Here is a 26,146-nt window from a genome sequence, read left to right as displayed (position 1 = left end):
GCAGAAGTGAAAGATGAGGGACTCAGATATCTGCTAAATGTCCATAAACTCTTAAGTTAGACCATCATTACTCAGTATTTTACCATTTTAAGGTGTGTGGGGGTTGTTGTTTTTGGGAAAAATTCAGCATCAACGTCTTCAGCTAAAATGGTCAGATTCAGATCACCTTGATGCTCTGCTTTTAGAGCTGTTCTGGTCCAGCTCCATGTCATCAAGTGATATAATTAGATTGTCTAAAGAAGCCCAGTATACACTATCGCCCGCTTTGGAAGTCTTCCTTGAAATCCATTGTGAGTGTGGATTTCATGCATAGAATGCCTTTTGAAACCTCTAAAGCTATGGTCTCGTGCTTTTTTCCTTGCCTTGCATAAATCCTTTACAGGAAGATATCCTGATTCTGTTGATTATTAAGCCTGATGGTGACAAAAGTGTATTTCTGGCTTGCAAACAAAATCATGATGCTTAAGAACAATCACCGTCACCAATCCTGGCACAACTGTACTGGCTTAGTTTCCAGGTGCAATTCAAAGTGCTGGTGTGGACTTATAAAGCCTTACATGGCTCAGGACCTCAATACCTTAAGGATTGCCTCTCCTCATATGAACTGACCTGGACCTGAACTGACTTGTCACCTGAAGCCCTTCTCTATGTCACTCCCTCCTAGAGAGGTTTGGAGGGTGGCAACAAGAGAATGGGGCCTTTTCTATGGTGGCTCTCCAATTGTGGAATGCTCACCCCAGAGAGGCTCGCCTGGCACCATCATTACATGTCTTTAGGTGCCAGGCAAAAACATTCCTCTTTACCGAGGCCTATGGCTATTAAATAACCTACGGCCTGTGAAAGTGTGGGGGAGAGGACTGCTGTTATAATAACTACTTTATTATTAGGCTGTGCTGTCAGTATGCTTTTTATTATGCTTCTCTCATGTTCTGTAATGTGTTTTTAAAGTGGTACACCACCCTGGGCGCTTTTGATAAATGGTGGCATATAAATGGAATTAATAAGAATTTTAAAAATCACTCCATCCTTGCTTCCTTCAAGGAAAGGCATTCTACGCTAGGAATTAAAGTCTCATATCAGAGCTCCTTCTGGCTTATCAGTTCCACCTGGATTTATCTTGTTTTGCTTTTCTTTGTCTGCAGAAAGTGAGTGAGAAGGTTGGTGGAGCAGAAGGAACCAAGTTAGATGAGGATTTCAAGGAAATGGAAAGGGTAAGTCTGAAAGACTGCTATTACATCTTTCATATTATTTCAGCAATGCCTGATATTAAAGCACTGTTGCAATTAGGGCCAAAATGTACAGTTGATTAATCATTTGGAACAATTGATTAAAAACCTTTTGAATGTTATTTTAAAAATGTGCCTCTATTTTCAACCAAGAAATAAAAATAACGGGTGGGCGGATCCTAATTCAATTAATGTAGGGTTCTTCATGTATGGCTGGGCAGCGTTTACACATTTGGAGATTTCCCATGACATCTTTTTCTGGCAAGTGTTCTTACTTAACAAAAAACAAAAAATGCTGCTAGACAGGCTACTGCTTACAAGACGAGTGTTTGGTAGCAGCCCACCAAGACCATGTGGTTTTGATGCTCTCTTTACAAGTAAGGAGTAATGCAGTCATCAAGTAGGACAAACTGCCATTGCAAACCTGTACACACATTGTGTGAACTTGAGCATGTGCAAGGAGAAATTAAAATCATTTGGAGAGAGGAAAGGAAATCTGGTTTATGCTTCACCATAAAAGGAATCCAAAGAATTCTCTTGACACAAGAACCAGAAGAGTAAGCTTGCATGGCAATGCTGCAATTCAAAGCTTATCCCAGTTCATGTCTGTTTGAAGTGATGTTTAGGAAGCTCTCTTTATCGCCAGGCCTGTGGTTGTAGATCTAAAGTAGCCCAAACCATATGCACAGACACTGACATGTTTTACTTGAAAAAAAAATTATTAAAGCACCGTTGCAATTAGGGCCAAAATGTATAGTTGATTGATCATTTGGAACAATTGATTAAAAGCCTTCTGAATGTTATTTTTAAAATGTGCCTCTGATTAATTGATTGCACAGGCAGCAGATTTCAAGGGGCAAATTTCATTTTTTGGAAAGTTTGTTTAAGAACAAGCTTTTACAAAGCCACAAATGACAGGCACCATTTTAGTGGGGGAGGGTGTCTCTTTTAAGATGGTGCTTGTTGTGATTTGTGCGTGCGTCATCTGGAAACAAACTCTGCTTAATAATAATAATTAATAATAATAATATATTATTTGTACCCTGCCCATCTGGCTGGGTTTCCCCAGCCACTCTGGGCAGCTTCCAACAAAGATTAAAAATACATTAAAATGTCACACATTAAAAACTACCCAGAACAGGGCTGCCTTCAGATGTCTTCTAAATATCAGGTAGTTGTTTATCTCTTTGACATCTGGTGGGAGGGCATTCCACAGGGTGGGCGCCACTACCGAGAAGGCCCTCTGCCTGGTTCCCTGTAGCTTTGCTTCTTGCAGTGAGGGAACTGCCAGAAGGCCCTTGGCACTGGACCTCAGTGTCCGGGCAGAACGATGGGGGTGGAGACGCTCCTTCAGGTCTTGGACCGAGGCGGTTTAGTGCTTTAAAGGTCAGCACCAACACTTTGAATTGTGCTTGGAAACATACTGGGAACCAATGATAGTTGACTTCAGAATGATAGTTGACTTCATTATTTTTTTTGTTATTAACATTTATACACCCCCCCATGTTTTCCCCACCTCCTCACAACAAACCCGTGAGGGAGGTCAGACTGAGAGAAAGTGCTTAGTCCAGTGAGCTGCATCGTGGAGTATGGATTTCAACCATTGCAAGGAGGAAAACCAAGACCTTCTTAAGCTGGGACTTAACCCCACTGAATTCAAAAGGACTTAACCTCAGAACAGGCATGCATAGGACTGCATTGCTAGTAATTCAGGCGGCAATCTCGTACCTTCCTAAGGATAAGTCCCATTGAAATGAATAGGACATATATAGAGGTTTTAAAACCCTACTACTAATTGACGTTGATGGCTTTAATCAAATGTTGGAGCTAGTTACGATAAAACAATTGGCACACTGTGTAGGAAATCAGGTATTCAAATGACACCCAGTGTCTTCTTACCGCTGAATTTGGAAGATACTATTACTTTTATCTTGTCATATGCCGCCATATCACAGGTGAATAAAAGGATTAAGAAAGAAAGCTCCAGTGCCCCAGTCTGGCAGGAGAGATTGAATATTTCACTTGGCCTCTGGTCTTTCTTTCATACCCATTGCAGTTGCCAATATAAATGTGCTTCTTGGCACACATTCCCATCCACAACATGATGCTGATCTGAGCCCTGTTGAAAGGGCTGGATGCTACTTTTGATGTGAACAGACAACGTTTGGATTGGAGCCCAATTTTCAGCAGCTTCAACAACGTCCACTTATTTTGCCTTCCAATGAAATTTGTGTTGATCTACTTTTGCTTTGTGCTTTAAGCCCATGACTCATTAGGGAAAATGGATAAAGGCAGAGAATTGAATGGTAACCTAAAAGCGGAAGATGGGCAGCCAGACGAAAGCTAGATCCTTGCATATGCTAGTTCTATTTTCTTTGGACATCTACATGCCGTTTTAATGATTGGTGGGCTGTTGAGTGTTCACTGCAGTGAAGGAAGATTACTAGGTCTGTGTTTGCTCTGATGAACACCTGTGCCAGAAACATGGAAGGGAGGAGGAAGTGGCAAAGGCAGCGAGACATCTATAAATGCTTCCTCCTGCAAAGGAACAAGCAGGCCAGGTGCACTCGGGCTGGCTGTACCAGTGGGTTGTCCCAATATTCTAGCAGAATGACACCAACTGTTCCTAATAAAAGGGTTGCTCGTTCATGATCACTAGGAGGCAGGTTTTGCCTGTGTCTTGCAGTGGTGATTTTGGAGACCTGCTTCCAGGGCCTGTCATTAGCCCCATCCAGTCATTCAAAGCATTGTGGGAGGGTGGCATCACAGTAGCAGTGAAGAAATTCTGGAACAGAAGGCAAGGAAAATATTCCGGAGAGAGGGGTGGAAGAGGGATAATTTCATGTCCCTTGGTGTGATACTGGATCTCCCCATCTAGGTCCCACTTTAAAAAAGAATGAAAATATTCAATAGTTTGTTAAAAATATATATATACCTATTTCCTTAAAACTACATAACAGATTAGGGATGCGGGTGGCACTGTGGGTTAAACCACAGAGCCTAGGGCTTGCTGATCAGAAGGTCGGCGGTTCAAATCCCCACCACAGGGTGAGCTCCCATTGCTCGGTCCCTGCTCCTGCCAATCTAGCAGTTGGAAAGCACATCAAAGTGCAAGTAGATAAATAGGTACCACTCCGGCAGGAAGGTAAACGGCGTTTCCGTGCGCTGTTCTGGTTTGCCAGAAGTGGCTTAGTCATGCTGGCCACATGACCCGGAAGCTGTATGCCAGCTCCTTTGGCCAGTAAAGCGAGATGAGCACTGCAACCCGAGTCATCTGCACCTGGACCTAATGGTCAGGGGTCCCTTTACCTTTCCCGGGTTGACCGGGAAAGGTAGGTGGAGCGGTGGAAGCATTTCCGTGCGCTGTTCCGGTTTCTCCAGAAGCAGCTTAGTCATGCTGGCCACATGACCCGGAAGCTGTACGCCGGCTCCCTCGGCCAATAAAGCAAGATGAGCGCTGCAACCCCAGAGTCGGCCACGACTGGACCTATGGTCAGGGGTCCCTTTACCTTTACATAACAGATTTGCACGTATGATAGAGAAGAACAGAGGAGGCTCTGGAAACCCTAAATGCAACGGTTACTCCAGGCCCACATTTTCAGAATGCAAATAGCAGCTTCAGGTGGGGAGGGACAAATGACTGATAATTGACAGAATTTCAGCAGGCAGGGAAGAGGAGTTTAACCCTTTCCACCCCTGCTGTGCTCCTGTTGGAAATTGCTCCTTGAATTGGGAGGAAAGGCCCCATTGGGAAGCTTCATAGTAATGTTGAAAATGTTGAACTTCTTTAATTAAGCGCAGTTCTTGTCCTGATTGAAACAGGTAAGTGGCCAAGAATATGCAGCAAGCCAAAAATTTCCTCCTTGCTCCCATTCATTCTTTGTAGAGCCAATGTGGTTAAGAGTATGAGACTGTGAAGACCTTTATTCAATTCTCCACTCAGCCATGAACCAGGGATCAGTTATTGTCTCTCAGCCTAACCCACCTCGCCAAATTGTTGTAAGGATAAAATGGGTGACACAGAACCACATGCAGACCGCTCTGAGCTGTGCGGAGGAAGGATAGGATAGGATATAATTGCAATAAATCAATGGAAAGGCCATTGCATTCAAGAATCTGCATTTCAGACCTGGTCTTATTAGATCTGCTACTTCCTAGGCTTCCTTCACTGCCTTTATTATTCCAGCCTTTTGATTTTATGTTGCTCTGAGACCTCAATTAGGCCAGTACTTCACTGTGCTAAGCATTGTAATGACACATAATAAACTTTAATTATTCCCCGGCCCTCAAGCGCTTACTGTCGTATAAACAACAAAGCAGGTGGGTGAACAAATGAAATGAGGGCATGGAAAGGAGATTAACAATATAAGCAGGTATCTGTTGTGTGCATAACAATGCAGATGTACGTGAAAAGAATGGGGTAGATATTTGGTCAAGGATGGTAGCTGAGCAAGTGCAAGAGGACTATTTTCAGGTTTCTGCATAAGCTATTGAAAGTTGGCCGTGTTCTGCTGGGTTTGGGAGCATGGCCGGTCCTACCGTTCTGCAGAGTGATGTGGCCACCTCATGCAATAGTTAGGCAGAGGTGCTGAAAGACAGATCTTTGTGTGTTCCACACGGCCTGCTCTGCAGCCTCTAAGCCAGCCTCCTACTATTGGGTGCAGTGGAGGCACTGTCTCATTGCTTGTGCTTCCAATTAAGATTCCACTGCATGTCTGATGAGCTTCCATTTGTGGAATGGGGAAGGGATGCCATTTTGGCCTTCACCTCAAGGTGCCACATGTCTTCAATGTATTCACAGTGAACCTTATCAAGTGTTTTAATACCAGTGAATGGGGCTGAATAATCTCCAGAACTCTCCCCCTTCTTCAAAATGTGACTCAGTTTCCCAGCTATAGCATTGTTTACCATAATGGTTCCATTTTAGGAGATACACTGTAGAATATCCAGAGTAGAATATTGAGAATATCTAGAGCCCAGAAGACTGGTAATAGCTTATTGAGCCTTAGCTTCTCTGAAAGGAAGGCTTGAGTCATATGTTCACCTCTCAATGAGGCATGACATACATAGAAGCCTCCCAGAGCCTGTAGATGACTCTCTGTCTTGACATCTTTGATGCCTGACACTCAAAGTCGGAGATCCCCCTTGTGGTCTTGGTGAGTAAAGGGCTTCAGCTGCTCACTAACCCAGTGTTTCCCAACCTTGGGCCTCCAGCTGCTTTTGGACTACAACTCCCATCATCCCTAGCTAGCAAGACCAGTGGTCAGGGATGATGGGAATTGTAGTTCAAAAACAGCTGGAGGCCCAAGGTTGGGAAACACTGCACTAACCAACTAATAGGTGCCTTGCTTTTATTTTTAAGGATGGAAGTAGACAATTGCTCCCCAGTTTTCCTTTCTTGTCCTATCTGACATTGGTTGCTTTTCCCTACTCTTCTCCTTCCCAACTGCAGGCAGGAGATGTCAACAAAAGAGAGAACAAGGAAGGAAAACAGTCAGGGAGTGACTTCCTTGATCTTCTCTGCAAGAAAAAGCAAGGTACTGCCAGAGGATGAGTGAGTAGCAGCTCTCGCCCTCCCAGAAACTGGGGCCAGGTGAAATCTAGAAGCGGGCTCACCTGTGCCAGGTGTCTGTAGTGGCTATCAGAGCCAGTGGTTTCTATAGGCTCTTGAAGGTTTCTGTTCCTGTCTTGGCTCATTAAGGAGGCTGTTGCATGAGGCAGAGTCTGCAGCATTATAGATTTTCTATCATGGCAGGCATAGGATTTTGCCACATACCCAGTAACATGTTAGGGGAGAACAGCAGTGTGTTGGGTCTGTTAATGTGTAGTTGCTATTGACACAACTAGCACATTTGTGTCATCTACCACATATAATGAAGAATGATGGAAAAATAAGTACAGAAAACAAAAAGTATTGGATTATCCATCCTCATTGGGTGTTTCCTCTCTCCCTTTTATATCTTCTTCTTCTTCTAATTGCAGAAAGTGGATGTCACCAGCAGAGCTGTGATGGAAATAATGGCCAGGACAACAGAATACCTTCAACCTAACCCAGGTAATTGTCCTTCTTTGGGAATCAGAGTGCATGTTGATTAAAAGTTCACTCACTTTTTTCCAGTGCTGCTTCAGATGGGCTTTTATCAAAAAATGACAGCAGAGTAGGAAATGATGTGTAGGAGAGATATTCTCTGTGCAAAGTATGACGTATATAGATGGTTTTAAGAGCTTTGTCATTACTGATGCATGGACACTGAATCTAAGGTGAGGAATTCACTAGCCTTTGTTGCCATACTTCTTGAATGTACATCAGCGCAAGGAACATCCTAATCTACAAAGAAGGCTGTTCTGCTTTCCCCTTTTCAGCAAAGTCTCACTTCCACATGTTGACCAGAATCTCAACATTCAGGGCTCCTTTGTACAGTGAAAAGAAAAGACACCAGACACTGTCATCCTGAACCCCCTTTGCCTTAGTTCTTAAGGTGCTCTTGTATGAGTGGAAGGTGCTTCAGCTAGGACAAGAGGAGCCTGGTATTTGTCAGTTCTCTCTTCCTCCTTAAGTGCCTTGTGCCCAATGCCTTCCTGTTCCCCAAGACTTGGGAATGGATTTTGAGGGCTACAGAGGAGGTGGTAGAGCCCTGCCATTTCAGCAAAATTCTGTTCCATAAGGAGAGTGGATGTTAGGAACCAAGCCATTGCCTACTCCACCAGGGCCAGGGCCTTCTCAGTGATGGCTCCAGCCTGGTGGAATGCTCTGTCCCATGAGACCAGGGCCCTGCAGGATTGAACTTCCTTCTGCAGGGCCTGTAAGACAGAGCTATTCTGCCTGGCTTTCAATTTGAACTTAGCCTGATCTTTTATTCCCCTTCCTTCCCTCCCCTTCCCCTTTTTATGAAGATTACCCGCTCTGGGATCCCACAGCTAATTCTCCCCTGTTCTCCTCGCTGGCCCAAATAGGACTAATTTATCTCGCTAGCCCTGGTGATCATCTAATGTTTATTGGATGGTTTTTCTCCTAAATTGATTTTACATTTTATACTGTATTCTAAGCTGTTTTTTGTTTTATCAATCAGCGTATTTTTCGCTCTATAAGACGCACCCGACCATAAGACGCACATAGTTTTTAGAGGAGAAAAACAAGAAACAAGAAAGCAATGCAAAGCCTCTTGAGCGAAGAGGGAGGAGCACTCCTGCTGTGCTCAAGAGGCTTTGCGTGGCTATCCCTGAAGCCAGAAGAGCAAGAGGGGGAAAGTGCGTCTTATAGAGCAAAAAATACGGTAAGTGTTTTAAATTTGTTGTTAGCCACCCTGAGCCCATTTTTCTGAACTGGAAAGGGCGGGGTATAAATAAAAATGTATTATTTATTATTAATATTACTCTGACTGTCAATGCCTGTCCACCTTCTCATCATGCCATAAAAGAAAAGAGCCTGCAAGATCAGGCCAATGGCCAGTCTAGTCCATCCTCCTGTTCCCACAATGGCAGACGAAATGCCTGCAAGCTGGTCATGAGCTCAACAGCACTCTGCCCACCTGCGATTCCCAGAAAATGGGCATTTGGAGCTATAATGCATCTGACAGCATCGGTAGAGCCACTGTGACTAGTAGCCATGGATAAAACGTCAGGGATGGAATCTGGGGTCTTGTGTGTGCTGTTGGTCTGCCTGTATCTCTCACTGCATGTTTATCACTATGTGCAGATGTGGTAGGGAGACAATGCCGAGTCTGGTTTCTTGGTGTGTTTGTGGATTGTACGCTGTGTTCGTACACATGCATTCAGAAGATGGGAAATACTTCTCAGAAATAGGTAATGGTTTTTGTCCTTCATGGTGGAAGAAGCCTGGGAAAGTATGGTCTCACTAGTTATAGTCTGCAGAGTCATTCTGTGCGTAATAGCTGTGGTTACAGGTGAAGCTTAACTGCACCGTGTCCCTAGGCTACTGAATACACCCACTTCTGTTCCAGTCAGTGCTCTTGAATTGTGCCAGCTGCTAAATGAGGCAAGAAGCTCTGACGTCCTGTTGAAAACACTTTAGATTCAAAGGGCAAACCGCAGGTTGAAAATCTTAAGCAGCATAGTCTCCTCACATCCTGGTATTGACCCAGAACTCTGATGTGTATTGAATTAAAACATTGCTTATTTGCAAGGTGTTGACATCTGGTTCCATACCTGAGCGTTTGGTAAAAATGGAATGGATGGAAATCAAACTTTGAAATATTTCTTGGCTACGCAAGTGATGTTGGTTCTTTTCAGTTGTTACCAACATGCATTGAGTTTCAGACAGTGGGGTGTCTGAAAAGGGGATCCTGGGCACATACAGTGTACACATATAGGAACTTCGTGTATTCTGGATCTCTCATGGTGCAGAGTTCCAATCAGATTAAGCACCTGCGGAAAGAGGCAGGGGCACTGGGGAGGGGCAATGTCTGGTTTGGGACAAACTTCTTTATGAAAATAGACACCATTTCCAATCCAGCCTTCATCTGAAGACTGCAAGGGGGTTGTGCAACAGTTTGACTGTTTTGTTGTTCCCCGCGGGGTTCAAGGTTTCAAGAGGACTGGAAAAGATTTAGTGAGCCCGGAAAGGATTTGCAGCGGAACAAACAGAGTGCAATGGCACAAACCATTACTTGGCATCCTGCACTCCACCGGTATCATTATAGTGTTCTGTTTCTCACTTTGAGCAACAGAATTCTGATGATTTCCCCTGCCATCTCGTGGGTTTGGTTGCGATATATACGTTATGTGTTAGTGAGCAATTTGTGCTGCAGAGGCACCACAGCCAAAACACATTTTCATAGATGAGTCACCGAGATAATAAGGTTTGCTTCCTAGGATAGGTTTTGTACTCTGAGACAGATACCCAGCTACAAAATGTATGCGTCATGCATCCACAACGGAGGAGTTGTGTGCATGCATAAATTACTCCAGGTCCCTTTACAGTCCATGTGAGTGTGGCTTCATATCTTTCCCGGTTGCAGCTGGCATATATTTTAAGGCAGGGAAACACATATCCATGCTCCTCTCATTACTGATGTGCTATGAGGATCTTTTGTGCACTCAGAAAGTCTCTTGAGCTACAGCTTCCTTGGAACCATGTAGAAAGAGTGAGTGGGTTAAGCTTATTATGACTGTCTGCTGTCCAGTGTGCTGATAGTTGTAGTGCCAGGCATTGGGGGTGGGAAAGCAGGCAGTCTGCTCACTTGATACAGAGCTTTAGAGGAAAGAAGGAAGTAAACAGTGCTGTCTCTCTTCCCTGCTACCCAAGGCACCAATGTAGGCAGAAGAATCATAGAAAGAGAACCTTTCTGTGATATCAGTTTTTGCTGTTGAGATTAACTGATATTACAGTGGTACCTTGGGTTACAGACTCTTCAGGTTACAGACGCTTCAGGTTACAGACTTGGCTAACCCAGAAATAGTACCTTGGGTTAAGAACTTTGCTTCAGGATGAGAACAGAAATCGTGCGGCGGCAGCGGGAGGCCCCATAAGCTAAAGTGGTACCTCAGGTTAAGAACAGTTTCAGGTTAAGAACGGACCTCCAGAATGAATTAAATTCTTAACCTGAGGTACCATTGTACTGATATTAATTCTTTGTATCTTTATTTTTGTGTGGAAGTTGTTCAGTTTGGTTGTGTAGTTCTTAACGTGTTTTATTTTTTTATGACTACTTTGCTATGTTTGTGATCATGTAAATCTTTTCATGATCGAGAGCCAGTGTGGTGTAGTGGTTAAGAGCGGTAGTCACGTAATCTGGGAAACCGGGTTCGTGTCTCCGCTCCTCCACATGCAGCTGCTGGGTGACCTTGGGCCAGTCACACTTCTCTGAAGTCTCTCAGCTCCACTCACCTCACAGAGTGTTTGTTGTGGGGGAGGAAGGGAAAGGAGAATGTAAGCCGCTTTGAGACTCCTGAAGGGGAGTGAAAGGCGGGATATCAAATCCAAACTCTTCTTCTTCTTCATATTGTAAGCCGCCTTGAGCATTGTTTTAACTGTGGAAAGGTGGCATACAAATAAAAAATGATGATGATGATGATGAACCTACCCAAGTGACGCTGGCACAAAAACCGCACACATGCACTAAGTAAAAGAACATAAGCTTCACCGCCCCACCGCCCCTCTCTCTTCTGCCCCCTCCTCTCTTCTTATCAACCCTAAATGCATGTGCTTTTGTAAATAATAATAATAATAATCATAATAAAATAATAAAATTTTCTTTATATCCCGCCCGCCCCAGCTGAAGCCGGGCTCAGAGCGGCTAACAACAGTAAATGTAACACAGTTTACTTAAAATCACAGTCAATTAATTGAAATACAATCTAAAATCAATTCAATTCTAAAATCAATTCAGAGTCAAATTAATGGCAACCATTGGGCTAGAGTTCTATGAGGATTACTGAAGGAGGGGGTCAGACTGTGCCTTGACCAAAGGCCTGGTGGAACAGCTCTGTCTTGCAGGCCCTGCCGAAAGATGTCAAGTCCTGCAGGGCCCTAGTCTCTTGTGACAGAGCGTTCCACCAGATCAGGGCCACAGCCGAAAAAGCCCTGGCTCTGGTTGAGGCCAGCCTAACCTCCTTGTGGCCCGGGACCTTCAGGATGTTGTTTGAAGACCGTACGGTTCTCCGTGGGACATACCAGGAGAGGCGGTCCTGTAGGTACGAGGAAAATCTTTAATAGAAAATTTAAAAAAGAAGAATAATAGAATTGTAGAGTTGGAAGGGATCCAAGGGTCATCTAGTCCAACCCCCTGCAATGCAGGAATCTCCACTGAAGCATCCATGACAGATGACCATCCAACCTCTCCTTAAAAACCTCCCAGGAAGGAGAGTCCGCCACCTTCTGAAGAAGATTGTTCCATTGTCAAACAGCTCTTACTTTCTTGTAACTTGAAGTCAATTGGTTCAGGTCCTACCCTCCAGAGCAGGATAAAACAATCTTGCTCCATCTCCCATGGGATAAATCTTGAGATATTTGAAGATGGCCATCATATCTCTTCTTGCTCTCCTTTTTTCCAGTAGCAACACATGCGGTAGAGCAAACTGCCCTCCTGACATTGGCATCACTCCTGTTTACCTGGACAAGGGTATGCCAGTAGGGTGGGGTGGCAGCGAGGATGAGCCTTTGTGGGTGCACCAGCCAACCCAGTGTGCCTGTGGTGCACCCACACTTTCCCACCACATAAGAACTCAAGAAAAGCCATGCTGGATCAGCCAGTGGCCCATCAAATTCAACATTCTGCTCTCAAAGTAGCCAGCCAGATCCCTATGGGAAGCATACAAGCTGGAACTGAGTTCAAGAGCAACTCTAGCCACTTGGAGTTGGAGGTAACGCTCCGCTTTGTAAAGACAAACCTCGCACCAGACATGCAACAGTATGTCAAGGAGTGCTGTGCCTGATTTCCCCGACCTTTTGCCTTCTTGGCTAGAAAACAGGGGTTTCCCCCGGCCTTTTGTCCTCTCACAATTTGTTTGTTAGACATATCACTTGGCTGGAGCATGACCAGGGACACAGACGTATCGGGGGGAACATCTGAGGGAAACACCTGCTGACACGTGTATTTGCTAATACTGGAAATGTCCTTAGATGGAAATACGTTAAGTTCAGGATGGTTTCACTACTGTTTCGAGCGGTTGACTTCTGCTAATAAAAGGAGCCTCGGCAGAGCTAGCCAGCAGCTTGCTTGGAGCATGCTTGCCAGCGTGCTTCTGTACAGCTAACCTGCATCTTACCTCCTGTTGTCTCCGTTATTACTACATTGGAGTTCCCAGCAACTGCTCTTCAGAGGTATGCTGCCTCTAACAGTGGAGAAAGAACATAACCATTGTGGTTAGTAGCCATTGCTAGCTACCTCACCCGAAAGATGAGGAAATTTATTTAATGGGGCTTTGATTGGCTGCTATGTGTGGGAATGTTCTGGGAGGCAGGAGAAGATATATTGTTGCAGGCTTGTGTAGGCCTCTCACTATCATACAATTCAGTATTGAATTGTATGTTCCTGGTAAGTTCCCTTTTATCCCTCTTAAAAGAATAAAGACACAACAATCTTACTCAAAGTCAATAAAAGAAGTTTACTCACATCAGTTCACAGTTGGATCCCTAAAGGCCGACTTAGTTATAAATATGTATATGTGGACCTACCCCATAATGGGGGAATAATCCCAGTGCTTTCTGCTAGCTGAGAAGCTAGCAGAGCATTTCCAGCTAAGAAGCTGGTCCGATGAAGAAGGAAGTGAAAAAGAGAGTGTGGCAGCATGCCTTGTCCTTTTGTTACCTGGGCAGGTAAGGTCACACCCACCTCTAGTCACATGCAAAAGGAAGAATGTTCCAGCCCACGAGGAAACAGGAAGTTTTGACTGGCTGAACCAAACATCCCCTTGCATGTCCAACTCTAGGAAAACAAGGAATGTTGTGTTTGACTGCTCCCAGTGGATTACATCCCACACTATGCATGCCTTTTCAATGGCAAATCTTGGAGTAAATGGAGTTTCACAATGGCTGAAGAACTCACTGGGAAAACTCTTTTTAAAATTATTATTCTGTCTTTGGTCCTGTGTTGTCACCTTCTCTTGGGCTAATTAGCTGGTTTGCTTGCTTGCAGCTTCCAGAGCTAGACTCAACATGCTCAACACTATGTCCAAAATCAGAGGCCAGGAGAAAGGACCAGGTTACCAACAGGCGGAGGCCCTGTTAGCAGATGCGATGCTGAAGTTTGGAAAAGAACTTGGAGACGAATGCAACTTTGGTAATGCGATTTTTCAAATCCGCACTGTAAGATACCTCTGGCTAGACCTTCTCGGGGTTAGGCCTCCAGAGGTGGCACAAAAATGGCAAAACCTGATTATGCCATATTTTATTTATTTAAACAAATTTATGTCCTGATTTTTGAGAGAAGTTCCCCACAAAGTGGCTCACAACAAGATTTAAAATCACAACATACCACACATTTATTCGGGCAGATTTTTCCCATGTGGGAGGGCAATGACTAAGCACATGCAGAGAACCCTCATGCAAAATGTGTAGCTGCAGCCACAATTTGCTTTGAATCTCTGCATCTGTTTTGCTGAATTGTTCTTTTATGAATTAAATGTTAATAACTGGACCTTTGGAGAATAGTTTGTATCAAACACAAGCTCCCAGTAAAAAAATTCAACAGCACGCCATATGTAGGGTTGCCATATTTCAAAAAGTAAAAACCAGGACACCCCAAATGTTTTTGAGCTTTTTAAAAGAAAAGCCTAAAGTTGTTGAGCCAAAATATGCCATTTTCAATTGACTTGCCTAAGATCCAGGACAAAGCGGATATTCCTCCTGGACGTCAATACCACTTATTTTCTGACAGTTAAACATTTGGGGCTGTTTCACACAAAGGCTAATTATACAGAATATACACTGCTGGGCATAGTAGCAACCCTTGGGCTCGTGTAATTTTCTCTAGCATGCACAGATAACCTTCAGTCTGAACTAGGGCTTACAGGCACAAGTGCTTTTAATATCTACTTTTTAATCTACTATCTTGCTTTCATGAGATGTCCACTGAAAAGGGATACCCTGATCCTATGAGCATTGTCTACTCACCTAAGCATAGAAAGATAGATATAGATAGATAGATAGATAGATAGATAGATAGACAGAGAGACAGATAGATAATAGCTAGCTAGCTAGCTAGAGATGATAGATTAGATGATAGATAGATATAGATAGATAGATAGATAGATAGATAGATAGATAGATAGATAGATAGATAGATGATAGATAGATAGATATAGATAGATAGATAGATAGATAGATATAGATAGATAGATGATAGATAGATAGATAGATGATAGATAGATAGATAGATAGATAGATAGATAGATAGATAGATAGATAGATGATAGATAGATAGATAGATAGAGAGAGATAGATAGATAGATAGATAGATAGATAGATAGATAGATAGATAGATGATATAGATAGATAGATGATAGATAGATGATAGATAGATAGATAGATAGATAGGCTTTTTCACATCCTGCCATGCTTATAAGCTTTTGTTTCTAATCTTCTTAGCTGCACTAGAGCCTGATTTCCACACTAGAAGTGTGGGAAACTATTGGTTTTTACAAATAAACAAATTAATGGCTGGTATCCCCCAGGCTGGGTCTGAATGAGGCCAGCATAGCAGACAACCAAAGGTCATCTGGGAGGGAGTTGCATGATTATGTGCCATGATGCAGAAGTTCTGTTGCCTAGAATGCCTTTAGTGATATTCAACATTAGTTGTACATTAGAATGATTGAAATCAGTGGATTAAATCCAGCGGTTTCAGTGGGTCTATTTGTGTATGATTAATGCTGGGTTTCACCCCTGTGTTTTTGATTCCTGAGAAATTACTGAGCTTAGGAACCGTGCTTAGAATTTTATTTCTGTAATGAACTTCTCAATACTTGCCCTGCTCTATGCTGATGTGGAAGCACAGTCTTTATTTCTTCATCAAGATTAAGTAGACTCTTCTTCCATTTCTTCAGGCCCAGCTCTCGGTGACGTTGGGGAAGCAATGAGGGAACTTTCCGAGGTGAAAGATTCTTTGGACATTGATGTGAAACAGAATTTTATTGATCCCCTTCAAAACCTTCATGACAAAGATCTGAGAGAAATACAGGTAATTTGCTGAGAAATTAACTGGCCATTGCAAGATACACAACAGAACCATTGCACTGTAGCTCCTCCTTTCTATTCCACATAATACAGGATACCAGGATAGAGAAACCAAGGGGTGAGGTCAGTGCGCTGGCAGGAGACCTGATTGGATCTGTTGGTATGCTTGCACTGTATTCATCTTACCTCTGCCCTGCTCCATATCTGTAATTTAATTGTGTGTGTGTGTACGTACACACACACACACACACACACACACACACAATATTTTCTACCTATCCTATGTATCTATCCTATGTATCTATCCTATGTATCTATCATGTATCATCTATCATCTATGGCCTAGGACCCTCGTACCTACGGGACCGCCTCTCCCGGTATGCCCCACAGAGAGCCTCAAGGTCCATAAATAGCAACACCCTAGTGGTCCCGGGCCCTAAGGAAGTTAGATTAGCCTCAACCAGAGCCAGGGCCTTTTCAACACTGGCTCCGGCCTGGTGGAATGCTCTGCCTCATGGGACCAGGGCCCTTCAGGATCTGATTTCTTTCTGCAGGGCCTGTAAGACAGAGTTGTTCTGCCTGGCCTTTGGCTTGGAGCCAATTTGATTCCCTAACACCCTTTTTCTTTTTTCTTTCTCCTCCTGTGATGAGGCTGCATTTTAATATTTTAATGTTTCTATATTTTAATGTTGTATTTTAATCTTGTTTTTAAGTTGTATTCATTCAGCTTGTTTTTATATTGCTTGTTAGCCGCCCTGAGCCCGGCCTTGGCTGGGGAGGGCGGGGTAATAATAATAATAATAATAATAATAATAATAATAATAATAATAATAATATCTATCTATAATCTATCTATCATCACCTATCTCTATCTTAGAAGAAGGAGTAGTTAAATGGTGGTCATACCAATATATAACATTGCTCAGCTAATTTTAACTCTGCAATCCTATGTATGTTTATTCAGAAGTGAATCTTCAACGGGATGACCCCCAGGTAAGTGCATAGCACTGGATCCAACCCTTTATGCAGTGCAGCACAGGGAGAATGTACTTAAAAGTGGAAACAAGGAATCCAAGAATAGAAATCACTTCCAGCGGCAAGTTCCTACTCCAAAGTCAAAACTAAGAGAACATTCCCTGGTGGCCAGTGTTGCGGTCCTCATCTACACGATAGCATCTTCCCCAGCAGCCTGAGAATTGTAGTTCTGTTCAGACACTGGTGTTTGGATACAGGCATCTGCAAGCTCACTCAGAGCTCCAGCTCTAATGACTGAAGAGCACTTGAAAAAATGTTTTATTTGTAAAATTATTACAGTGGTGCCTCGCAAGACGAAAAGAATCCGTTCTGTGATTCTCTTCGTCTAGCGGTTTTTTCGTCTTGCGAAGCAAGCCCATTGAAGGATTAGCGGATTAGCGCTATTAGCGCTATTAGCGGCTTTTAGCGGCTTATCAGCTTATCGGATCAGCTGATAAGCGGCTTAGAGGCTTAGAAAAAGGGGGGGGGGAGAAAAAAAACCAGCAGGAACTCGCAAGACATTGTCGTCTTGCGAAGCAAGCCCATAGGAAATTCGTTTTGCGAAGCACCTCCAAAACGGAAAACTCTTTCGTCTAGCGAGTTTTCGGTCTTGCGAGGCATTCGTCTTGCGGGGCACCACTGTATTTTTATTTTAGATATTACTAAACTGTCCTTTGGGATGCGGGTGGCACTGTGGGTTAAACCACAGAGCCTAGGACTTGTTGATCAGAAGGTCGGTGGTTCGAATCCCCGTGACAGGGTGAGCTCCCGTTGCTCTGTCCCTGCTCCTGCCAACCTAGCAGTTCGAAAGCACATCAAAGTGCAAGTAGATAAATAGGTACCACTCCAGCGGGAAGGTAAATGGCGTTTCCTTGTGCTGCTGTGGTTCACCAGAAGCGGCTTAGTCATGCTGGCCACATGACCCGGAAGCTGTACGGCAGCTCCCTCGGCCAATAAAGCGAGATGAGCGCCACAACCCAAGAGTCGTTCGTGACTGGACCTAGCGGTCAGGGGTCCCTTTGCCTAAACTGTCCTTTAATTTAGTGGGCTGTAAGTACACCTTAGGCAAATGAAAGGTTGTTTATATCACAGCTTTCAAAAAAAACACCAAAAAACCCCACAACCATCCACAGATTAAAAACAAATAAACCCAAAGAGCAATAGGAAAGCAACAGCAGCAGAAGACGCCAGTCATGTTACCATCTCTTAACTTTCTGCCATTTTTTTTTTTTAAGGCTAATAAGCTCCCTAGAACTGGGCAGTGAAGTAGCTTGGCAGGATTGCCTCCATAATTGTGGCCCATATCCACCATTTTTGCTAGCAGATGGCAGGGTTTAAAGGTTGTGCAGCAAAGAAATTCAATGCAGCAGTTGCGCTAGTGGAAGTTTGTTGTGCAACAGCCAATGTTTATTGTGCAATTTGTTTCACAGCAATGCCTGGTAAAGTACTTATGTTTTCCCTTGTCCAACAATGTTTCGCCAGCGCAACAAGAACATCACTAATCAACTTTAACTTTGTGCTACATTGGATGCACTCTCAGCTCCCTCTGCAGTGAAGTCTTGTGCAGTACTGCTTTCTTCAAGGACTGCAAATTTGATGGAATTTCCTGTCAGTATAAACACCTACTTATTGCTTTAATTGTGGTAGGAGGGTAGCCACTGAAATGCTGTACAATCAACAAAATAAAACAAGGGTGATCTCGGAGTACCACTTTTCCTGATGATCTCTAGAGTCTGGAAAGGCCACATTCTTGTGATAAACATAGTTTCTGATGTAGTTGGTAGTTGTCAAAATTCAAGGAAGCAGTGTGTGGTCCTTGAATAAATAAGGATGTAATTAAGATGCACAGCTGGTCTTGAATTCACTGTGAAGCTTTCCTATCCACTACAGTGTTATGTCTGGAGTTGGGATTCTAGAATAATAGGCAGGGAGGATTCTAGAGGGCAGCATCTGATTGGCAGTGGAGCCGTCCAATCCAGCTCTAGAAGGGAAGTTTGAACTAACCTATCAGGTGTGACCTAGGGTGTGGTTACATGATATATAGCCTGGGTCTGGCAGGGACTACAAGCCAGGCTACACCCTGACTGAAATAAACTGAAGCCTTTATCTGAGTATATTTCATACAGTGAGACAAAAATCAGGTTGCAAGCTAAAATTGCTTGTTTTTTTTTAATAAAAAATAAATAAGTTGCATATTTAGGCAAATAATGTTATATTAAAAATATGACTGTGTGGTTCTCCTATTCTATGTATTTTGGCCTTCACTCACTCTGATAGGGTAGTTTCACATCTAAACAGCTACCAACTATGACTTCGGCCCTTTATCTGCAATATGAGCAGCATACGGACTTGATTCTACAGCAGAATTTGTGGGTACTTAGTCAACTCATTCCATATAAGTTTGAATGTATAGTCTTTATTTAGTCCACTGTGTTTGTAAGGCAGAGGCGAGGACTTGCAGAATCTCTCTCCACCCTTTCCCCCTCTTCAGCATCACCTTAAAAAATTGGAGGGCAGACGCCTGGATTTCGATTACAAGAAGAAAAGGCAAGGCAAAATCCCAGATGAAGAACTCCGTGCGGCTCTGGAGAAGTTTGATGAGTCAAAGGAAGTTGCTGAGTTGAGCATGTTTAATCTGCTAGAAATGGATGTGAGCAAATCTCTTATCTCCTTGGAATGTGTTGTAGTATTGACATGTTTGTTGGCAGTTTAACGACTTTTTAAATGAGTAGAAAAACAAAAGAACTGAGTTATGTGTTCATGTTTCCTAGACTCTCTTCCATGAATATGCATCATCGTATTTCTTAAATCAACAGAGCAAGCATGCACAATAATAATGTTTTATTTGTGTGCAAGCTAGTTTGTGTATGGACTCTTAACATAAGAAGCACCTTTCTGCCCCGGGCCAACGTCTATCTAGCCCTCATTCCAGAACCCAGCTGGAATCGAATGATTCTTTCTCAGAAAATGCCCAATACTGATTGACCAGTCTGCCACTGGTATACCAATGGTTCTGCCCATTTCCTGCTGAAGTGAGCTCCTAACACAAGTCTACATACATTTATGTTCACTTTGGCTCTCCAGTCCAATACAGATAATACTTTATTCACTGTTTCTTGCATGTTGGAGTGTTAGTGCCTTTACGAAAGCTCTTTGAATAAGCCACACGACAATAATCAACACACGTTTTCAATATCTCCCTTTTTCAGATCGAGCAAGTGAGCCAGCTATCTGCCCTTGTACAAGCCCAACTGGAGTACCACAGGCAAGCCACACAGATCCTCCAGCAAGTTAGTTCCAAGTTGGAAGAGAGGTAGCTAAATATTTTTGATGTTCTTAAAAAAAGGGGGTGGGGATCTGAGGCTTAATATATGTTTCAATTCGTGTATATTGTCTGTGCAAACATGTCAGCAGTGCTGAACCAGAAAAAACAGGCTTGAAATTGTATTGTTGATCTGTTCAGTCTTTTAACACATAACTTAAATCCCCTTGGTTGCAGCCACCAGGAAGTAAGATGCGTAAGTGTAACTTAGGGGTGGAGCATGTTATATTTTGCAGCAGGCACTCAATCAAAAACATCCTCATTGTGATGAGGTCTCTACCACCACCACCATCCCTAGCCTTACTAGTATTCGCACAGTTGCTCCCATGCAAGTAAAAGAACAGATACAGATGGATTGAAATGTTGCTTCTAAAGACTGGTGGTGGGGTTAGTTCCCTTTTTTCATTCTGAAGTCATGCGTACCGATTTCAGGTGTTGCAAAGCTTGGAGCTGGCTTCTTTGCTTGTTTTAGATTTTTTAAGTTGTTGACAGGAAGATTTTGGAGCTACCTAATACACTTTTACTCAACTATATATAGTCTTTCTACTGTTGACTTTAAGCACCTTGGACAAGTCCAGTCTGTTGCATTCTATCAACGAAGAGTTCAATATATTCAGTGAGCCGGGGAATCTGCATAGCTTCAGTTCCACTGCAAATGTGACCTCAAACCGCAGAACATGAAAGCTTTGCAGAAACACAGCTTTCCTGAGGTCTTTTGCAATCAGACCTTCCAGGAAAAAGTACAAAAGGATCTACTATAATGAAGGGTTATAATCAGTGCTATTTTTCTAGAAAAAGAGGTACCAGAGCTCATCATGAACTTCTCTCTTGTTCTTTTAGAATGGCAATGGTGCTCACCTGAGAGGTGCCGGAGCTGAGCTCTGGTGAGCTCCAGCTGAAAAAAGCCCTGGTTATAAATATACCAAAACATAACAAAACAAAACAAAATATCTAAGAGACTCTAGTTTATTCAGAATTCAAGGGAAACTTTTTGTCTTTCATTAGTCTTGGTGCTTACGATTTGCTGATGAATTGCTTGCTCAGGATTTGCTTATTGTCTGGCAGGATAAAAGATGCCTCAGTTCAGCCCAGAAGAGAGTATCAGCCAAAGCCCCGCATGAGTTTGGACTTCTCTGAAAACAATCAGCACAACGGAGGGCTCTCTAATGCCACCACTCCCAAGCCCTCAAGTAAGAGAAGGTGGAAAGGAGGGGTGGGGAACATATGATAGTAAAGTCTCTCTGGGGGTTGCTCCGAAAATTATACTAAACAAGGACAAATGCTGGCATGAGCGACTCCTGCAATAGCATTTTCAGTTTCTGGCTAGGAACGCCCAAAGGATGAATTCTGTAGAAAGATGCATGGGCAGTATCAGATGTGGGCACACCTAGCATAATTCACCATGGAAGAAATGCACAGACTTTTGCCCTTGGATATGAGACAAGGAGCATTGAAAAGCAGGGGCATCTGTCAGCGTAATTCATTGGTTGATCTGTCATACATTTATATTTTTCCTACTGTTCCTCCAAAAAGACAAAGCTGGCGCACATGACATTATCTCCTTTTATTCTCACAGTACGAATGAATGAATGAATGAATATTTATTTGCGCCAGCCATCGGCCATAGCAATAAAACAACAATACGATATACAAAGAATTTAAAAAGTCAATTTTATAAAATACATTTTAAGGTTTTTAATCAATAGTCAAATAGTGGATCTTATTCTAATTGTCCCAGCTGAAAACCTTGCAGCCTTTGCTGTCACCTGCTCATCTTGATCTGCCAAGAGAAAGGACACTGGGGCAGTGGCTGGGCGACCTGGAATGGACAATAAAAGAGGGGTGATAATCTCATTCCTCAAGTCTTTATAAAGGGTGCAAGCCAGAAGGGCATGCACCACCAATTCAGTGCTGCCATCTCCACAGGGACATAAGCGTTTTTCATGTGGAATCTGTTGGAATCGTCCCTCAAATACAGCCAAGGTCAATACATTCAATCTTGCGAGAGTAAAGGCACGTCTATATTATAGAATTGCTAGGTTATTTAGATTGTTTAGAGTGCCAGAGAGTCGAGGTGGGAAGGTGGGAAATAGTCATACCACGGGCAAAATTTCCTTATTGTGGCCAAGTTATTCTGATGCTCAATATCATTTAGGCGCTGACAGGTTGTGAGGTTGCAATGCCTAAAGCATTCCTCCATGGGTTGCTGATCCAATGCCATTGGTAGATCTACCAAACCAACTGGCAGCAAAGACAGAAAATGGTGGTGGCTCCCCAAAGAGGGGCCCATGCTTACCTTCATAATCTGTGTTGACCAAAGACCTCCTGACTCCACCCCAGCTCATTCAGTATAAAATGTGGTCCTGGTACTGGGTGCAAACCATTGAATATGTCTAGGCTGAGGTATGCAATTCTTGGTCTGAGGACATGATCTAGACCACAGGCCAGTTTCCCTCAAGATGCCCACCATGCTCCTTTCAAATAAATAATTTTAAAAAATCAAGTGTTCCTATGAAGCAAAAATTAAAAACTCAGTTGGCACAGTGTTGGGGTGCATTTGTGCCTGCTTCCTGTGAGGTGTGGATCTCTGTGTGGGTTGCCCCACTTGATTTTGTCTACACCCATTTCTGGTATGGGACCCTCAGAGGGCCACCAAATAAAGTTAGCTACTCCTGGCACAAGGGACGTGGGTGGCGCTGTGGTCTAAACCACAGAGCCTAGGGCTTGCCGATCAGAAGGTCGGCGGTTCGAATCCCTGTGACGGGGTGAGATCCCGTTGCTCTGTCCCTGCTCCTGCCAACCTAGCACTTTGAAAGCATGTCAAAGTGCAAGTAGATAAATAGGTACCGCTCTGGCGGGAAGGTAAACGGTGTTTCCGTGCGCTGCTCTGGTTTGCCAGAAGCGGCTTAGTCGTGCTGGCCACACGATCCAGAAGCTGTACACCGGCTCCCTCGGCCAATAAAGCAAGATGAGTGCCGCAACCCCAGAGTTGGCCACGACTGGACCTAATGGTCAGGGGTCCCTTTACCTTTACCTTACTCCTGGCACAAATGCTTCCACACACTGGGAACCCTGGGCTCTCAGGTTTCCTGGTCATGCTTAGAAAAACTACATGTGTCCACCCCACTGAATGTAGGGGAGTCAAGCGTGTTGCCAGCAGCCACGATGTCCTTGGCCATGTGTTCCGTCAATGAGGGTTTTGAAGGTGAGAAGAAGTCTCCGATGGCATTGTGGACGCCTGTCCTTTTACTGAGGTTTGTTGAACCCTCCGTGGGCTTCCGAGCATCATTCCTGGGCTGCGTTCAGCCTAGGGAGTCGAAAGTTGCACAAGGTCCATACTCGAGAATAAAAAAAAAGTTGTGCAAATTGTGTGTGCATGTGTAAATAGCAGCCAAATTGGGATGGCAGCACAGGGATATGGAGGGGGATATGTCCTCCCATGTCCCAAGCCTGTGCTATAACCAGACATTTATCAGCTAGTATGACTACTTTCCTCAGCCAGTCCAAGAGCCCATCTGGTCTAGCATTTTTTTTATCCTGGACCAGATTTATTTATTTTTGTCATGTGTAGGGTACCTGGTTCCCCCCAGTTGTCACTGCCTACAGTGCCCACCATCCCTTGCCATGCTGGCTGGGGCTGATGAGGGCTGGAGGGCACCACGTTGCCTACCCCTGACTTCTACCAGTATTGATTTCTTTCTCTGTCTCTAAGCGCCTTTGTTTCTGTTCCCCTCTCTTCCCTCCGCTTCCTCTGCAGATGTTCCCATGGACCAGCCGTGCTGTCGAGCTCTGTATGACTTCGATCCTGAAAACGAAGGGGAACTGGGTTTTAAAGAGGGTGATATCATTACCCTCACTAACCAGATTGACGAAAACTGGTATGAAGGGATGCTTCATGGCCAGTCGGGCTTTTTCCCTATTAATTACGTGGATATTCTCGTCGCTTTGCCTCATTAGGAGGGCTGAGTCACGTGTCTTAATCTCCCCCCCCCCTCGAAAAATAAATAAAACAGGTCATGTGTCGACACCACTGCTTTTTAAAAACAAAGCAATGAATACATAATATGGCTGCTTACTCCACATCACAAATACAAGCTGCGGTGGTGTTTTTTTCTTAAAACAAAAACAAAAAACCAGTCATTGGGCCCCCACAGACAATCCTTGGTTTTCGTGTTGTCATGCTACATCGTGGTGATGCGTGTTAACTTCTCCAGGCTGTGTGCCCAGGCACGTGGGATTTTCACGTTCACACACGCACGGTTGCCACAGAGCAATGTCTGCAGAATGATGGGGGGAGAAAGTGGCGGTAGGCGATTTGAGTCAGTCATAGTGTTGGGAATGGGGGATGCAGTTGAGTTAGCTGGGAAGAAAAGCCTGTCACCAGTCTACTGCCATTTTTGTTCTCCCATCGAAAGTGGGGAGCTGGGTAGCGCCCCTGATTGTTCCATCTTTCCCTTCCCAAATGTTGCGGTTTATGCGGGCCTAATATCGCTAACCAGCTTCTCATGTCGTTCTTCTCTTAAAAAGGAAAAAATAAAGGGGGAGGGAAAGACAGAGTCCTGTCCTTGGAGAAACAGCATAGCGTATATTTCAGTTTCTCCACAGATGAATCGCCACTATTCTATACCCGCTGTTGGCGTAGAACCAGCTTTTATATACGCAATAGTTAACTAGAGGCCTGTGCAGTATCCAGGTTACCTTTTGAAACCATCCAAAGGCCAGGCCAGGAAAGTAAAGCGCCAACAAGCCAATGTGGCTTTCCTCAGAAATGTTGGACATAACAACAACAACAACAACAACCTAATGCCAGCAGCAAATAGATGATGCTAGAAGAAAAACCTAAAGAAACAAACAAACACAACTGTTTCCACTTTGTGTAAAGTCTAGGCACAAAAAACAACAACCCCAATATTATTCTACATCTTCACTGAAAAATAATAATGAAAAGCAACTCACTTTATGTAATTTTTATTTTCATCTACCTTGTGTTCTTCGAACATCATTTGTGTATATTCTGCCCTCAATGAGGACTAAAAAACAAACAAAACAGAAGAATCTTTGTGCTGAGCAATTAAAGCGACATGTGGCTATATATGCAAAAACATTCAAGTTGATTTTTCCTCTCCAGAGTCATATATATATATATATATATATATATATATATATATATATATACATACACACCGTTCCGTGTCCTACATTTTGTGTGTGCATAGTGATGTCTCTAGCTGATTCACTGTTCCTATTTTTGGTAACTGCTGTAAGAGTTTGTTTTAATTTGAGTTGCCCAGAGTTCTATTTATCTATCTACGTACATATATATTTCTATATGTACAGACTCTTCCTCCTGCACTGCTTTGGACGTGCCGCTTCAGTATTGGACCGTGTGAAACGACGGCAATCCTCCTGCTTTTAATGTATAAACTTATACCATGGAGAGCATTGTTATTTCAAATAAAAATGCGGATTGACTAGTGAATGAGTGTGTGTGCTTTCCCCCACATATCATTGATTTGCTGTTTCTCTTGTTGTGCCAGCACAATCGCATTCTGTAGGTCAGGGCAGGGGGGCTTGGAGAGGGGGCTTGGGAGAACTCTAGTAAAAATCTGGGGGATTTGCATGAGATCAACACCTGTTTCCAACTTCCAATTGTCTAGCTATAGCAACAACTAACAACCCACCCACCCCAGTTTCCTTACCCTCCCAGAATCATTATTTGATTTGTTTTTTCGAAATACTTATGCGCCACCTTTTGCCAAAATTGGCTCTGATGTAGTTTTCGTCATTAAAAATGCCACGGCGATAAGAACACAGAATAAAACAACCGCTACATAAAACAGAACCATTGGCAAATGCCTAACATGGGATAACACAAAATGGTTTTGCCCGGTGCCTGAAAAAAACAAACAAAAAACAAGTGCTGGTCATTTGAGGCTCCCTAGGAAGGGC

General features: G+C 43.5%; 1 protein-coding gene across 3 annotated transcripts in view; it reads left to right on the top strand.

Moving 5' to 3' along the window:
• Positions 1–25,676, top strand: part of SH3GL2 (SH3 domain containing GRB2 like 2, endophilin A1) — a 90,203-nt gene extending 64,527 nt beyond the window's left edge. For 2 of the 3 annotated variants that reach the window (XM_082205115.1, XM_082205114.1), the window contains 9 exons: positions 1,143–1,211; positions 6,679–6,763; positions 7,209–7,281; positions 13,823–13,966; positions 15,732–15,865; positions 19,367–19,525; positions 20,085–20,188; positions 21,263–21,387; positions 23,955–25,676. In XM_082205115.1, coding sequence (XP_082061241.1) covers positions 1,186–1,211; positions 6,679–6,763; positions 7,209–7,281; positions 13,823–13,966; positions 15,732–15,865; positions 19,367–19,525; positions 20,085–20,188; positions 21,263–21,387; positions 23,955–24,154 — 1,050 coding nt within the window. In that variant the 5' untranslated portion in view covers positions 1,143–1,185 and the 3' untranslated portion in view covers positions 24,155–25,676. The remainder of the gene's footprint in view (positions 1–1,142; positions 1,212–6,678; positions 6,764–7,208; positions 7,282–13,822; positions 13,967–15,731; positions 15,866–19,366; positions 19,526–20,084; positions 20,189–21,262; positions 21,388–23,954) is intronic. The other variant, XM_082205113.1, reaches the window with a different exon arrangement.
• The last annotated feature ends 470 nt before the right edge of the window (positions 25,677–26,146 follow it).

This window comes from Podarcis vaucheri (assembly GCF_965113315.1).
Source record: "Podarcis vaucheri genome assembly, chromosome: 17".
NCBI classification, from domain to species: Eukaryota; Metazoa; Chordata; class Lepidosauria; order Squamata; family Lacertidae; genus Podarcis; species Podarcis vaucheri.
The sequence above is the reverse complement of the archived record's forward strand: the minus strand, read 5'-3'. Positions and strand labels throughout refer to the sequence as shown.